Source organism: Narcine bancroftii, chromosome 2 (genome assembly GCF_036971445.1).
Source record: "Narcine bancroftii isolate sNarBan1 chromosome 2, sNarBan1.hap1, whole genome shotgun sequence".
Classification (NCBI taxonomy): domain Eukaryota; kingdom Metazoa; phylum Chordata; class Chondrichthyes; order Torpediniformes; family Narcinidae; genus Narcine; species Narcine bancroftii.
Window position 1 is genome coordinate 111370958 of NC_091470.1, and position 13842 is coordinate 111384799.

A 13842-nucleotide genomic window follows, 5' to 3' on the forward strand; every position below is an offset into this window, starting at 1 on the left:
TCTCTGCTGCTTTTATGGTCCTGTGGATTGATCTCGAATCATATAGTTTACTGCCTCTGTTGTAGACTGAGATGCAGCCAGTTAGGACGCTCTCGATAAAGCTCCTGTAGAAAGTTGACAAGATGATGGTCGGTATCCTTGCCTTCCTTCTATGGAAATGCAGTCGCTATTGTGCCTTCCTGACAAGTGAGGAGTGTTATGTGTCCAGGATAGGTCACTTCTTAAGTGCTCTACAGGGAACTTGGTGCTTTCCACTACCAAAATATTAATGTGTAGTGGACGGTGGTCAGCCCTGGGCTTCCTGAAGTCCCCTTCATAATGTTCACATTGAGAATCTCACTCCATTTCACGGGATTTTCCACCTCTTCTCTGCTTTGCGATTCACCATTGTTGCTGATGAGGCCAACATAGTGTCATATCATCCTCAAACCTGATGGCTCTGTTGGAGCTGCAGTCATGGGTCAGCAGTGTGAACACACAGCCCCGAGGGATTCCAGTGCTCAGTGTGACACAGTGCTCAATCTTCTGCTGCCAATCTGGACAGACTGATCTTTCCATTAGGAAGTCCAGAATAAAATTTCCATCAGCCCAAGAAAAATCATTCTCTCATTTTTCAACTTATGACATCATGATCAGACCAGCTCTAATTTTATATTAAAAGCATGTACTTAGCAAAGAAAAACTTTCTTATTCAATCCATCAACGCCTTTAATCATCTTATTTACTGTGTTTTATTGAATAATTCAACTATGTGTTTATTCACACGGGATTATGTAATATTCGTCCTCTTCTCTTACCCTAGGAGCACCGTGGATTGCTTTCAATTCATTACCCCATGGAGCATGGCATTGTGCAAGACTGGAATGATATGGAGAGAATCTGGCAGTATGTTTATAGCAAGGACCAACTGCAGACGTTCTCTGAGGAAGTGAGATCATTTATCTGTTGAATGCAATCAAAGTTCTTTTTCTTCTCGTTCTAATGATCGTATCCTTGAAATATCCAGCATAACATCTACCAAGCGATGATCACTTGCTTGCAGTCTCCATCTTGCTCATCACTTCGTGCTTGACCTGCACCTGGACCATAACCCTCCCAGTCATGTACCTGTCCAAATTTTTCTTAAATGTCAAAATTTAGCCTGCATTTACCACTTCAGCTGGCAGCTTATTCCACACTCTCTGCATGGAGAAGTTCCCTCTAATGTTCCCTTTAAACTTTTCCACCTTAACCCTGTCCTCTACTTTTAATCTCACCTAACCTCATTGGAAAAAACTATCTTTACCCATCATAATTTTGTATGGAATCGCCCATCATTCTTCTGCACTCCAGGGAATAAAGCCCGAACCCATTTAACCTTCCCCTGTAGCTTCATCCTTCAGTCCTGGCAACATCCTTGTAAATCTTCTCTGCCCTCTTTCAATCTTATTGATATCCTTTCTGTAGTTTGGTGACCAAAACTACACACAACTTCCAATTTGGCCTCACCAGTGTCTTATTCAGTGTCACCATGGCATCCCACTCCTAAACTCGTTACTTTGATTTATGTAGTTCATTGTGCCAGAAGCTTTCTTTAAGAACCTATCTGCCTGTGACACCACTTTCAGGGAATTATATCTGTATTCCAAGGTACCTCTGTTCTACCAATTACAGTGTATGTATGTCCTACCTTGATTTCTACTTCCAAAGTGCAACAGCTTACATTTGTTTGGATTAAATTCCATCTGCATATTTTGGACATCAAGAGCATCAATAAACGTCCTAAAAATTCTAAGATTTAGGAAAAGAAACTTTTTAAAAATTAATAAGTGTATGATTTTCAATATAGTTAAAAAGGGCAATGGAAACATTAAGTTGTGCACATCAAAAGCGAACTAATAATTCTTATTATTTACAGTGCAAATAGGTAACTTGGCCCAGCAGATTCATGCTGCCTGTAAATCTAAACATACTTGAAAAGGAGGCAGTTGCAAGGTTGTTTGGGAAGATCACAGAGATGAGACTAATTTGATGACTGGGATTGTTAAAGCTAGCATAGCTTTCAAAACATACAGGGGTTGTAGATTAATTGGGCGATTTGGGTGGCATGGGCTCATGGGCTGGAAGGGCCTGTTACCATGCTGTACTTACTATACAGGTCTCCTGAAAAGTAGGATTCTTTATCTCTGAGGTCTGTATTTGTTGGTCATTGATCAAAACGAAAGCTCCCTGCACATTGATGCATTGCACATTCCAGGTCAGATTTTGTGTCATTGCTTTCTCTAACAATGTACGTTGGACAAACCTTCAGGAAGGTTAACATTTTGTCACTTTGCTACTTGCCCACATAGGCTTCAACTGTGTGAGGCATAAGCCATTACCTGTTTGAATCTCAACTGAAGTGGTCTTAAACTTGCATCATGTCAGACATTTAGTTCATCTTGAGCATTGCTCCAATCCCTCATTTGATGAGGGACATCAATGACAATGTTGATCTATTTGTTTTGCAGCATCCAGTGCTCCTGACAGAAGCTCCACTAAACCCAACCAAAAACCGGGAGCGGGCTGCGGAAGTATTTTTTGAGTCATTTAACGTTCCAGCACTTTTCATTTCAATGCAAGCAGTTCTAAGTTTGTAAGTCACAGTATAAACAGTCCGTTTCTTTAATTGATCATTGTTGAGTTTTAAAACTGCTTGTGGTTTGGAATTTTGAATAAAGCGACTGCAACAGGGAAATACAAGGGAATGAGAGTGTACAAAAAGTAAATATCTCATATTGTTATTTTTGTTTTTATTATTTTAGTTCACTTACAGCACAGTAGAAGGTGATTCTGGCCAGTTAAACTGTGCTGTGTAATTGCACCTAAATTAACCCACAACCCCTTATGTTTTGGAGAGTGGGAGGAAACAGGAGTACCCGGGCAAAACTCTCACAGGTCTTGGGAAGAATGTACAAACTCCTTACAGGCAATGCTAGATTTGAACCCGGGTCACTGCTGCTGTGATAGCGTCGCGCTAACCATTCCAACCTTTCCATCTCTTGGAAACTTTGGTCAGTTGTCGCATGTGCTATGTGCCTGCTTTGGTCATGTGCAAGTCCTAGCAGGGCTGAAATGGCACACACCCTCGTCCTGTCAGCAAGTCTTACCCCCTAAGACTGTCGAGGGCATTTGTTGAGCTTGTTAACTCAGCAGAGATGAGAGAGTCTTGGAAAAAATGAAACTTGTTTTTAATTTTCCAAAATTCTTGAGCTATAGAGAAGGTTCCATTAGATTGTAAACAGCAAATGTAGCTGCTCTATTCTAAAAAGGAGACAGGAAATTATAAACAGTTAAAGATCTGCCATGGGGAAAAAAGCCACACTAAAGACGTGGTAGCAAAGAATTTCTCAAAGTCTTGAATTATTGGAAGTTTTGGCTCTTTATAAGAGAAATTAGGTTTGGAAAAACCGTGATCATGAAATTAGCAAGTAATAAACACCCATCTGATTTGATTTCCTTTCTCAGGAACTAGATTATATGACTCAGGAAAGTGGTTGTTTCTGAAGTCAATGCAGGGAATAAATGTTTGTCTCCCAAATGTTGCCCATTTCTGCAAAACAGATCAAAACCTGAAAAGTAGTAGTGATGTAACTCCAGAAACATACTTTATTGCAGCAGACTTTTCTCTTGAGGAGCTGTGATCCTGCAAAGTTACTGAACTGCCTCTTGTTTGGCTTCAGGTATGCTACTGGTCGGACCACAGGTGTAGTGCTCGATGCTGGCGATGGTGTTACTCATGCTGTCCCAATCTATGAAGGCTTTGCCATGCCACATTCCATCATGAGAGTTGACGTGGCTGGCAGGGATGTGTCACGGTACCTGCGCCTGCTCCTCCGGAAAGAAGGATACGACTTTCACACAACTGCAGAATTTGAGGTTGTCAGAACAGTCAAAGAGGTGGGTGGCTATTTTTCAGTTTATTCTTGAGGAGCGAGCAGTGCTGGGAGGACTACCCTTGTTATTGTAAATAATTGTTAGTGGTGGTGATTCGCCTTGAATCATTGGTGTGTACAGAAACTTTGAGTAGGGAGTTGTTATGACGAAGAAGTGTGGGTGTGAGACATGGAGGAAATCTGTACATGGTGGTATTCCCTCATGTCCATTTTAATTGTCTTTTCTAGCTGATAATGGCTCAGCTTTGGAAGGACTGAAAACAGGACAGCACGGTTAGTGTAGTAGTTAGCTTACAGCACCAGTGACCCGGGCCCGAATCCAGCACTGTCTGTTAGGAGTTTGTTTCTTCTCCCTGTGTCATCATGGGTTTCGTTCAGGTGCTCTGGTTTCCTCTCACCCTTTAAAACGTCGGTTGGGGAGGGCTGTAGGTCAATTAGGTGGCACGATTAGAAGGGCCTGTTACCATACTGTACGTATCTCTAAAAAATATATGAAATTATAAAACTTTTGAGTGAACCTGCAAATGGTTTCAGGAAGGAAGTTTGAATATTTCATCTGAATTCGGGGATCATGTAGTACTGTATTCAAGGTTCCATTCATCGGATTAAATAGATTCTATCAGAACTTCCATCGTGGAAAAGATTTCCTGTTCGTGACTGCAGTTTTTACAGAATGGTCTTGCATTATTTATTCACTCACAACAGAAGCAACTAATAATGTGTGACAGTAGCTAAAGTCCATTAAATATTTGGAACATGGAAAGCGATCTAGACCAGCCAGCCTCAATTTATTTATGGCTGTGTTCCCCTGAGGACTCTGCTCAAAGTTTATGGGCCCCATTCCCTGTAAAAGCAGTGAAATTTAGTTGGTTTCTCTTACTGACTTCTTAAAAATCTTAAATATCTATGTTACGTGAGGTAACGTGCTGTGGCCCCAGGGATAATGTAAGGCCCCCATTGAGAATGGCCGGTCTGTACCTTCGATGACCTAACCTGTAACTTAGCCTGGCTTCCAGTTTTCTCCATGCTTACTTAGAAATGACTGTTTGTTTCCACACAATTGTGGTTGGCACAAATGGAAATATTTCAAGCAGTGTGGCTTGCACAGAATTCATGGTGTGCTTCTTGCTTTACAGCGGGCATGTTATCTATCAATAAACCCACAAAAAGATGAGGCATTGGAGACTGAGAAAGCACAGTACACTCTCCCTGATGGAAGCACCTTAGAGGTATAATAAACTCCGTCATGAAGGTCTTGTTTTGGAAATAAGCTAATAACAAGTCTATCACATGATAGTTGGAGATCTGAATTTCATTTTAATCGCCTTTTCTGTCTTGTGGATATTGCTTCATGTTTGGATCCAATTCCATGAGCCCTGCCACCAAACTGATCTCATGTTGAGACCTTAACAGTAACCTCAGCCCAGGCCTAGCATTGCCTACATATGGAGAAGTCACTGGTTATGATTAGCTTTGGATACTCCATGTGATTTAAATTTCCCGTACACAGTTCAGATTGCTGGCCGGATTTAGATTGTATTATTTGGCAGAGAAAGCAATGGATGCTGTGACCAGTCATGGACTAATTGCAGGGCAATACATCACTTAATAAAAGCATTGCCTGAAAACCATAAGACACAGGAGCAGAAATAGGCTATTCAGCCTATTGAGTCTGCTCTGCCATTCAATCATGATCTGATCCATTTGCTCACTCAGCCCCAGTGCCCGGCCTTCTCCCCATAACCTTTGAAGCCCTGGCTAATCAAGAACCTATCAATCTCTGCCATAAATACACCCAATGGCCTCGTCTCCACAACAACCTGTGGCAACAAATTCCACAGATTCACCACCATCTGGCTGATGAAATTCCTCTACATCTCCGTTCTAAGTGGTCCCCCTTCAATCTTGAAGTCGTGTCCTCTTATCCTGGACCAGAGATTCTCAGGTTTTTTTTACTCATACCACCTTAAGTAATCCCTTACTAACCACAGAGCACTCAAGGGCTCTCTGGTTAATAAGGGATTACCTAAAGTATATGAGAGGGGAAAAATAGTTGAGGACTACTGGTCTGGGCACCCTCCAACCAGATAGGATTGACATTTTGACTTCTCTGACCACCCTCTGGCTGAATAAATTCTTTTGCATCTCAGATCTAAGCAGATATCCTTCAATCCTGAAATTGTGCCCTCTTATTCCTAGATTCTCCCACCATAGGAAGCACCCTTTTATACATCTACTCTGTCCATTCCTTTCAACATTTGAAATGTTTCAATGAGATCCCGCCTCATTTGAAAACATTCAAATGCATGCTATTAAGCTTACTTCAAGAATTTTTAACTGATACAGTGACATTTTAATGCTATTAATTTTCAAGAAAATGTATAAACTGGGATGATTATTCATTGTATCTGATGTGTTGTTTGTTGGTTACCTGCAGGTGGGGCCGGCTCGATTCCGAGCCCCCGAGTTACTTTTCAGACCTGACCTAATTGGAGATGAAAGTGAGGGAATCCACGAAGTGCTGGCCTTTGCCATTCAGAAGTCTGACATGGATCTGCGCAGGGTGTTATTCTGCAATATTGTCCTCTCGGGAGGTTCCACCCTCTTCAAAGGTGGCTGCATTTCACCTCGCAACAAATAATTTTAATTTAATTTAGACATACAGCGCAGTAACAGGACTCTTTGGCCCACGACCCTCTGCTGGCCAAATACCCCAATTGACTTGTATCCCTGGTCTTGACGGTTTGAGGATCACGTATACACACATCATGTACAACCTTGTCATGTCGTTACTTATTTTGCAATGTTCCGGCCTTCATCAGCAGGATTGGATCTGGATTATCGTAGCCTTCAAGAAAGATGTCGTTAATCTCTTGGGGAAATATTGAGAGGGAAGAGGAGAGAACAAAGAAAGAAGGAGAATTTGGATTGCTCTTTCAAGCTTAAACTAGATAGCCTGACTGGCACCTTCAATGTTATACTGTTAAATGTTAAAGGCTTGTTCCTAATAGGGGGGGGGGTTAGAGAGCATGCATTGTTTGTTCAGTTTTATAAGGGCGCGAGACCGTGACAAACTTGCCAGAATTATTGCTTCAGTTCTGATCTCAAAAGCACATCCAAAAATAAAATCAGTGGGGAGTATTTTAGCAGCAGATGGAAAAGTTTTCTGTGGATTGGATTGATGTAACACCCATAATACCTTTCCAGTAATAGCTGTTTGATATTGTTATTATAACTATAAAATGTGGGTTGATTTAATTTCATACAGTGTGCAAACATGCCATAAGCATGATAACAAACAGATCCTGCAATGTTGTAAGTTCATTGAGCCAGATGTGGCTTGCTTTTCGTGGTCCAGAAAAAAATCTAGGAATTCATGTTATTTCTTTCCCCTCGCTAGAAATGCCCATTGCATTCGGCTGCGTCTGAGGAGAGACAGCGAGTTAATGCTTTGGCCCTTGGGATGGTGCATTCCAGCGAAAGCCAAATCAGCAGATAGAATTGGAAGGAATCAAAGGAGAGTAATAGGTTGAGACAAAGTGCAGGAGAGTAATCCTGTGAATCAATCTGGGAGAGCAGCAGCCAATCATCAAGGATCCACACCACCTAGCACACACTCTGTTCTCACCGGTACCATCAAGAAAGAGGTACAAGACTCACACCTCAGGTTCAGGAACAGCTGCTCCTCCTCCACCAACAGACTCCTCAACAATAAACTCAATCAGGGACTCATTTCAGGGCTTATTTTTGCATTTTATTGATTTTTCTCTCTGTATTGCAGTCAGTTTGTTTACATTTCTCTATCTGTTTACATGTGTATCTGCCTCACCCACAGGAAAAAGAATCTCAGGGTTGTATATGATGTGCGTATACTCTGACAATAAATCTGAACTGAAGTGCTGGAGTGGATCTGCTATGTGAAAAATTTGGTTCTACTCTGTAATTTTACACTAAAATATGTTTCATTGCATTTTAGGTTTTGGTGACCGGTTACTCAGTGAAGTTAAGAAACTTGCTCCAAAAGACGTGAAAATAAAGGTGGGAGCAAAGGTTTTAATTTCTCTTTGTCAAAGTTAGAAGTTGAGTGTTGTAATGTGCACCAGCTGTTGATATCCTTTATTCCTTTGCAGATTTCTGCACCACAGGAGAGACTATACTCCACATGGATAGGGTAAGTAATTTCATCAATTAGCTTTCAAAGAAACATGGTCACATTTGTGATGGTGAGAACAAATTCAGAGGGTTCAAGAAGTGGCAAGTCCTTGACACAGTTTAATAACAAACGAGGATCTTTATTTACAAGAAGGGTAGTCACAACAGGGGTTGCACACACACACACACACACACACACTTTTTTCTCTCTCTCTCTCTACACACACTTCACACACACGCATATTACAAACATGTACACACTTCACATACGGGCCGCGTGCACACACAGTGTCGCAACTAAAGAAATGTTATACACTGCAATCTGTGACAGTATAGAAGGACAGTATAAAACAGTACCCAGAAGTAAAACACAAAAGCCTGCAGACACTGCGGTTGAAGTAAAAGCACGATGCTGGAGAAACTCAGCAGGTCAAACAGGATCCTTTATATAGCAAAGATTAAAGTATATAATCGACATTTTAGGGTTGAGCCCTTCATTAAGATATGGAAAAATAAAAGAGTAGGGGATGGGTAAGAGGCATCCCCTCTTTTTATTCAGATGCCTGCCGACAGCTAACAGCAGTTACCTGTTTTCTGTTTTGTGGTTGGCAGGTTATTGAGGCCAAAATGTCTCTCAAGTCTATACAGATCAGGTTAGAGTAATCCTCCTTCTAGGAATGGTTCAATCTGGATTAAATATAGTATAATGTTTCTTCAACGGTAGACCATCAATTGTCCAGAGAAAAGCTGTAGTATGGATTGAATGTATTTTCACATACATTACATGCTCTACTATTGTTTTCCCCAACAAAATATCCTGACCACTAGGTCCAAGCACTCTTGAATCTGATGTGATTCCTGACCATTTTTTGTACCAGTTACTCTGGCTGTCAGACTGCTGAACTAACAGCTAATTATATTCTCACTAGAATCTTAACTCTAGTGATCCAAGATGGTCTCCCTCAAATTATTGTGCAAGGCCAACTGAGGGATGTTTTATTTAAATTAAATTTAAATTATTCATAGAGTATGGGTAACAGGCCCTTCCAACCCACGAGCCCATGCTGCCCAATTACACCCAATTAACCTACAACCCCATACATTTTAAAGGATGGGAGGAAACCAGAGCACCCGGGGAAGACCCACACAGACACGGGGAGAATGTACAAACTTACAGACAGCGCAGGATTCGAATCCGGATTGCTTGGAGCTCTAACAGGATTTTGCTAACCGCTAAGCTCACTGTGCCGCCCTGTGATTTGTGATTTGGGGCACAAGTCCAACATACAGCACGTTTAGCGTAGCAGTTTGTGCAGTTTTGTTACAGCTCCAGCGATCAGGACGAGGGTTTGAATTGGCGCTGTCCGTAAAATGTTTGTACATTCTCCCCATGTCTGTGAGGGTTTCCTCCAGGAGCTCTGGTTTCCTCCCACTGTTCAAAACATACCGGGGGTTGAGGGTTAATTGGCTGTAATTGGGCGGCGTGGGCTGAAATGGCCTGTATGTCCAAAAAAAAATTAATGGATTGAAACACTGCAACTTCTCCTTTTAACTTGTTTGTATGTTATTTATTTTTCAGTTTTACAATCTTAGCCGGGCAGCGAATGCATTTTGCACTGGTTCTCCCAAGCACCTCCACCAGCTCCTCCCTCACCAATTCCTGCCACTCCGTCATCCATGTCTGACACCCAAGTGTGATCGAGATTTAAGTAAAAGCACACAAAGCTGGAAAAACTCAGCAGGTCAATCAGCGTACTTTATATAGTAAAAATAAAAATGCATAACCCTTTGATCTTGAGCCCTTCATCGAGATACGAGTAAATGTAGGTGGGTGCCTGAATAAAGACGCCCGAGCAGTGAGAAGAGGTTGTTACCAGGGTGATGGGATCTTTTTATGATGCCTATATTTTACTCGTACCTTGATGAAGAGCTCTTTATCTTTGCAAAATGTGTTTGTCCTGCTGAGTTTCTTCAGCTTCATGGTGTCTGCAGAAATTTGTGTTTTACTGATGTGAGATTTAACCTGTCCTCTTCCCCTGTCCCCCCCCACCGACCACCCAGGACTCGGCCACACTATGTCTTGCTGACAGTGAGGTCAGTCCAAGGCTCCACTAAAGATTGATGAAGGACTCCATTCTGAACTGTCAGCCATTCTTTTTCTCCCACAGTTGCTGCTGAGTTCCTCCAGCAGTTTGTTTTTTTTTTGCTCTGCATTAGCTTTGTTTTGGAGCACTGCAAGAACAAGGAAGGCATGTTGCTTCAGTGCACGCTGAGCGTTTTGACAAGCTCAAGTTTACACATGTTGTATTCATGGTGGGGTCAACACCAGCAGCTTTAGAGCCATCTGTATATATTTGCTTGTTATCCCTGGGAAGTCTCTGCCCCTAACTGTTGTGAATAATGAGGACCATGTGTAGCAATCACAGCTTTGATTCCGACCAGTTAGTTTTGCGAGGAGTCGATTGAACCTGGCTTCGCTCTGATCCATTGAGTCACGATAGATTTGTTTTTAAAATCCACTTTCTTTAAATTATCATCCTCCTACAGGGGCTCTATCCTCGCCTCCCTAGACACATTCAAAAGAATGTGGGTGTCCAAGAAAGAGTACGAGGAGGATGGAGCACGTGCAATCCACAGGAAGACATTTTAATATCTTTGGAAGTTGGTCGTACAAGCCTTGACCTGCGTGCATCACATAACCATGCAGAATTAATTGGACAAGAAGTACTTTTTATGTAGAAGAGAGGATTTGGACACTGTTTATCGGATGTTCTACCCGATCAGGACCTGTGTATATTGATTTCAGAACTGTGGATGAACTGTAGATCTGTTAGTTTTGACATTGTCGTTTACAAAAGAAGAATCTGCACTCTTTCAACAAAGAAAATTATGTAAATTAAGGTGTTTGACCATTCTCCTGTTCCCCTCACCCCACACCCTCCATCCTTGCCTCAATCTCACTTTGTGAATTCCTAGGAAGTGGGAGTGACTTGTTGCAGAGAAGTTCATCATGTCAAATAGGCTAGGATGGCAAGCTGGCAGAATGAAAGCTGGTGGAACCCAAGTTCTGGGGTGAACATTCACTCCTACAGAATGGGCTCGATGACCATTATGATTTCTTAACCTGCTTAATAGCCAGCACCTGTAGTGTGTAGCAACTGGTTAAAATGTAAAGCACAGTAACCAACCCTTCTGGTGATTGGGTAATGAAGGAAGTGACTGCATGAGGACCATATATTGGCAGTGATTTAGTTTTTCACTGAATCCAACAGTGTATGAGCTCATTGGTGATTGATAATATTTGACTTGGATTTTGAGGTATTAGGTTAATCCTCCTATCTTCCCCCTTTCCCCACTAACTTACCGAGTGCATAATGAATATAGTTCAGATCCTATTTCAATAGCTCTCGTTGCATTCTTTTCTGAAGAAACACATTTCCGTTTGGGCCATTTTGAATCTGAATTGGTACTCCCCTGTAAACCAGCTTCACTGTCCAATTCATGCATTCCAACACACAACTCACAACTCTGGGAATGGTTTTCTGGAACTGTTTATCAGAAAATGCTACTTCTGCAATTCAAGTGAGGGATCTAGTTTGGAGAGGCTGGACATAGAACTTTTGTGGAGCTTGAGGCTAATTCGTTGCCTGCACCCATCTATTTACCTTTCATTTATTAGTGACCTATTGCAGCTGAGAGCTTCTCCTTTCATCGACCTCCAACTGATGGACTTGGACCAGGAATACCCCGCTTTATTGAAACTAGAGCGTTTCTAGGAAACATTTCATAAGGTGAGATGGCGTAAAGCGAAGACCCATTCACTGCTATTGGAGGCTGTTTCCGTAAAAGCAGACATGGCTTTCTTCGTAAAAGCGAATTTTCATAATTGGAGTATACCTGTATATGCAATTCCTGCCATGGAAGATCTGCAAGAGGATGATCATTATTTTCTCTATCCCAGTGAAAGAGGGGGAATCCCTTGATGACATCTGATTGAAATGTGGTCTTCACCCTCATGTTGTAAACCTCATTGTACTCTATCACTTCGTGTACCCTCTCAAAGCACCTTTAAAAGGAGTTTCAGCAGTTTGCTACAAGCTTTGAGATAATTCTGTGTTCCAACTACACTTTGTGCAGTCCAGAATTTGTTTGTAAGCATGTAGGCTGCCTCTCGTGACAAGGGTTTTATTATTTAAATCGGTTTGTCATTTAAAGTCAAATTTAATTTCTTTCCTGTCTGTTGGGTTCCCCTGACAAACTTAGACGGGCTACAGGGGTTGGGTGTGGGGGTGGGGAGGGGTGGGGGGGAATGCAGAGAGGGGATGGGTGCTTACTCTTGAATCTCCTTTCTGGTTCAACCATCTATGTACTGCAGCAGAGCTGTCATGAGAGACATGATAATCAGGCTGCCACAGCAGGGCAATAAAATGGGAGTGCAAGGGGGGATGTACTATGGCTATCTTACTTTGTAAGACTTGCTCTATTATGCACCAGTATAACTGAAAGATGAAAAGTTAGAGCTAAAAAAAGCTTCAGTCTGTCTTACCATCCCTTATTGAGGGTTTTTTGCGCAATTAAACGTAAACCATCTTAGTTTCGAGAAACGAGAAAGAGAACCTTATTTTTTTTCCCCCTTTAATTTCTTACACCCTTCTGGATCTTAACCAGTGTAATTGACACAATAAGCAAATTGCTTTGTATAGCTAGTTATCTGTAACCCTCTGTTCTGAATGTGGCACATATCAGCTCTGAATACCCTTAACCACTGGCTAGCATGCGATGGTCATATGAACTGGTCTGTAGATTATTTGTTGACCCTTTTAATAGTTTGGCAAGCACTTGGACATGAGCTTATGGAATAGCAGTGACCACATTATTATTGTGGAACTGCTCAGATCCAGCATCCTTGCTGTTCACCCTTTTATTCTTGGCTATTGCTATCTTGGCAGTGAAAGCTATTTGGCCAAATGCCTGCTTTGATACTAATGCCAAGCAGGGATTTACAGTAAGTCTCATTGACAGGACAGATCAGGTAAAGGTTCTGAGGTTGATTAGAATCAGTTAAACTCCCCCACCATTGGACAGAATTGGACGTGTGAGATACTTTTATGGGTGAACCTATCAGCTGTGCAGATCATGAATGATGCATGGATTGAGATTAAACTCTGAGGTAGTACTGCAAGCTGCCTTGTATTACTCAAGAAGCAATTCCTTTCTTGGAGAACTCCGGTTTTGTAATCTTGCTTCCGTGTTCCAGACATTTCAGAACTTTGGTACTAGAGTGCCTTTAATCATGAACAAAAAGGGTGGGAAATCTGTGGGGGGGAGGGGGGGAACTGACATCAGGAGTGTTTACCTCAAATGTATTTAAAAAGAAATAAAAGCATTTAAATTACACCAATATGAAATATTTTTGTGGCCAATACACTTGAATTAAAACTATAATTATTCAAGACTGGTCTGGAGACTTTGTGAATGAGAAGGACCTTGTGTTGTGATAGTGAGCATTTCATCCAGAATTTCCCAGCTTCAGATCCTGGTCATCTATTCGGTAAGTTTTTGGTTCCTCTTTTGCAAATGCGTTAATGTGAGGTGGACTTCGTTGGTATGGCCAGCATCTTTTTGTCCATCCCTAAATGCTCTTGAATTGAAGAAGCACTTAAGAGTCAACCGCATGGGTAAAGAGTCTGTAAATAAAAATCGCCCAGATCGCCAGAGAGTGCAAAAGCTTTATGTTCCTCTTAGGTTAAAAGGAGGGGCAAAAGGTTTGAGAGAG

General features: G+C 41.7%; 1 protein-coding gene across 4 annotated transcripts in view; it reads left to right on the top strand.

Annotated features, from left to right (window-relative positions):
- LOC138754149 (beta-centractin) overlaps positions 1 to 11467 on the top strand; it is a 21251-nt gene extending 9784 nt beyond the window's left edge. For all 4 annotated transcript variants that reach the window (XM_069918010.1, XM_069918013.1, XM_069918011.1 and 1 more), the window contains 8 exons: positions 803 to 928; positions 2490 to 2614; positions 3702 to 3918; positions 5051 to 5143; positions 6352 to 6526; positions 7891 to 7952; positions 8045 to 8085; positions 10614 to 11467. In XM_069918010.1, the coding sequence (XP_069774111.1) occupies positions 803 to 928; positions 2490 to 2614; positions 3702 to 3918; positions 5051 to 5143; positions 6352 to 6526; positions 7891 to 7952; positions 8045 to 8085; positions 10614 to 10716 (942 nt within the window). In that variant the 3' untranslated portion in view covers positions 10717 to 11467. The remainder of the gene's footprint in view (positions 1 to 802; positions 929 to 2489; positions 2615 to 3701; positions 3919 to 5050; positions 5144 to 6351; positions 6527 to 7890; positions 7953 to 8044; positions 8086 to 10613) is intronic.
- Positions 11468 to 13842: the final 2375 nt, after the last annotated feature.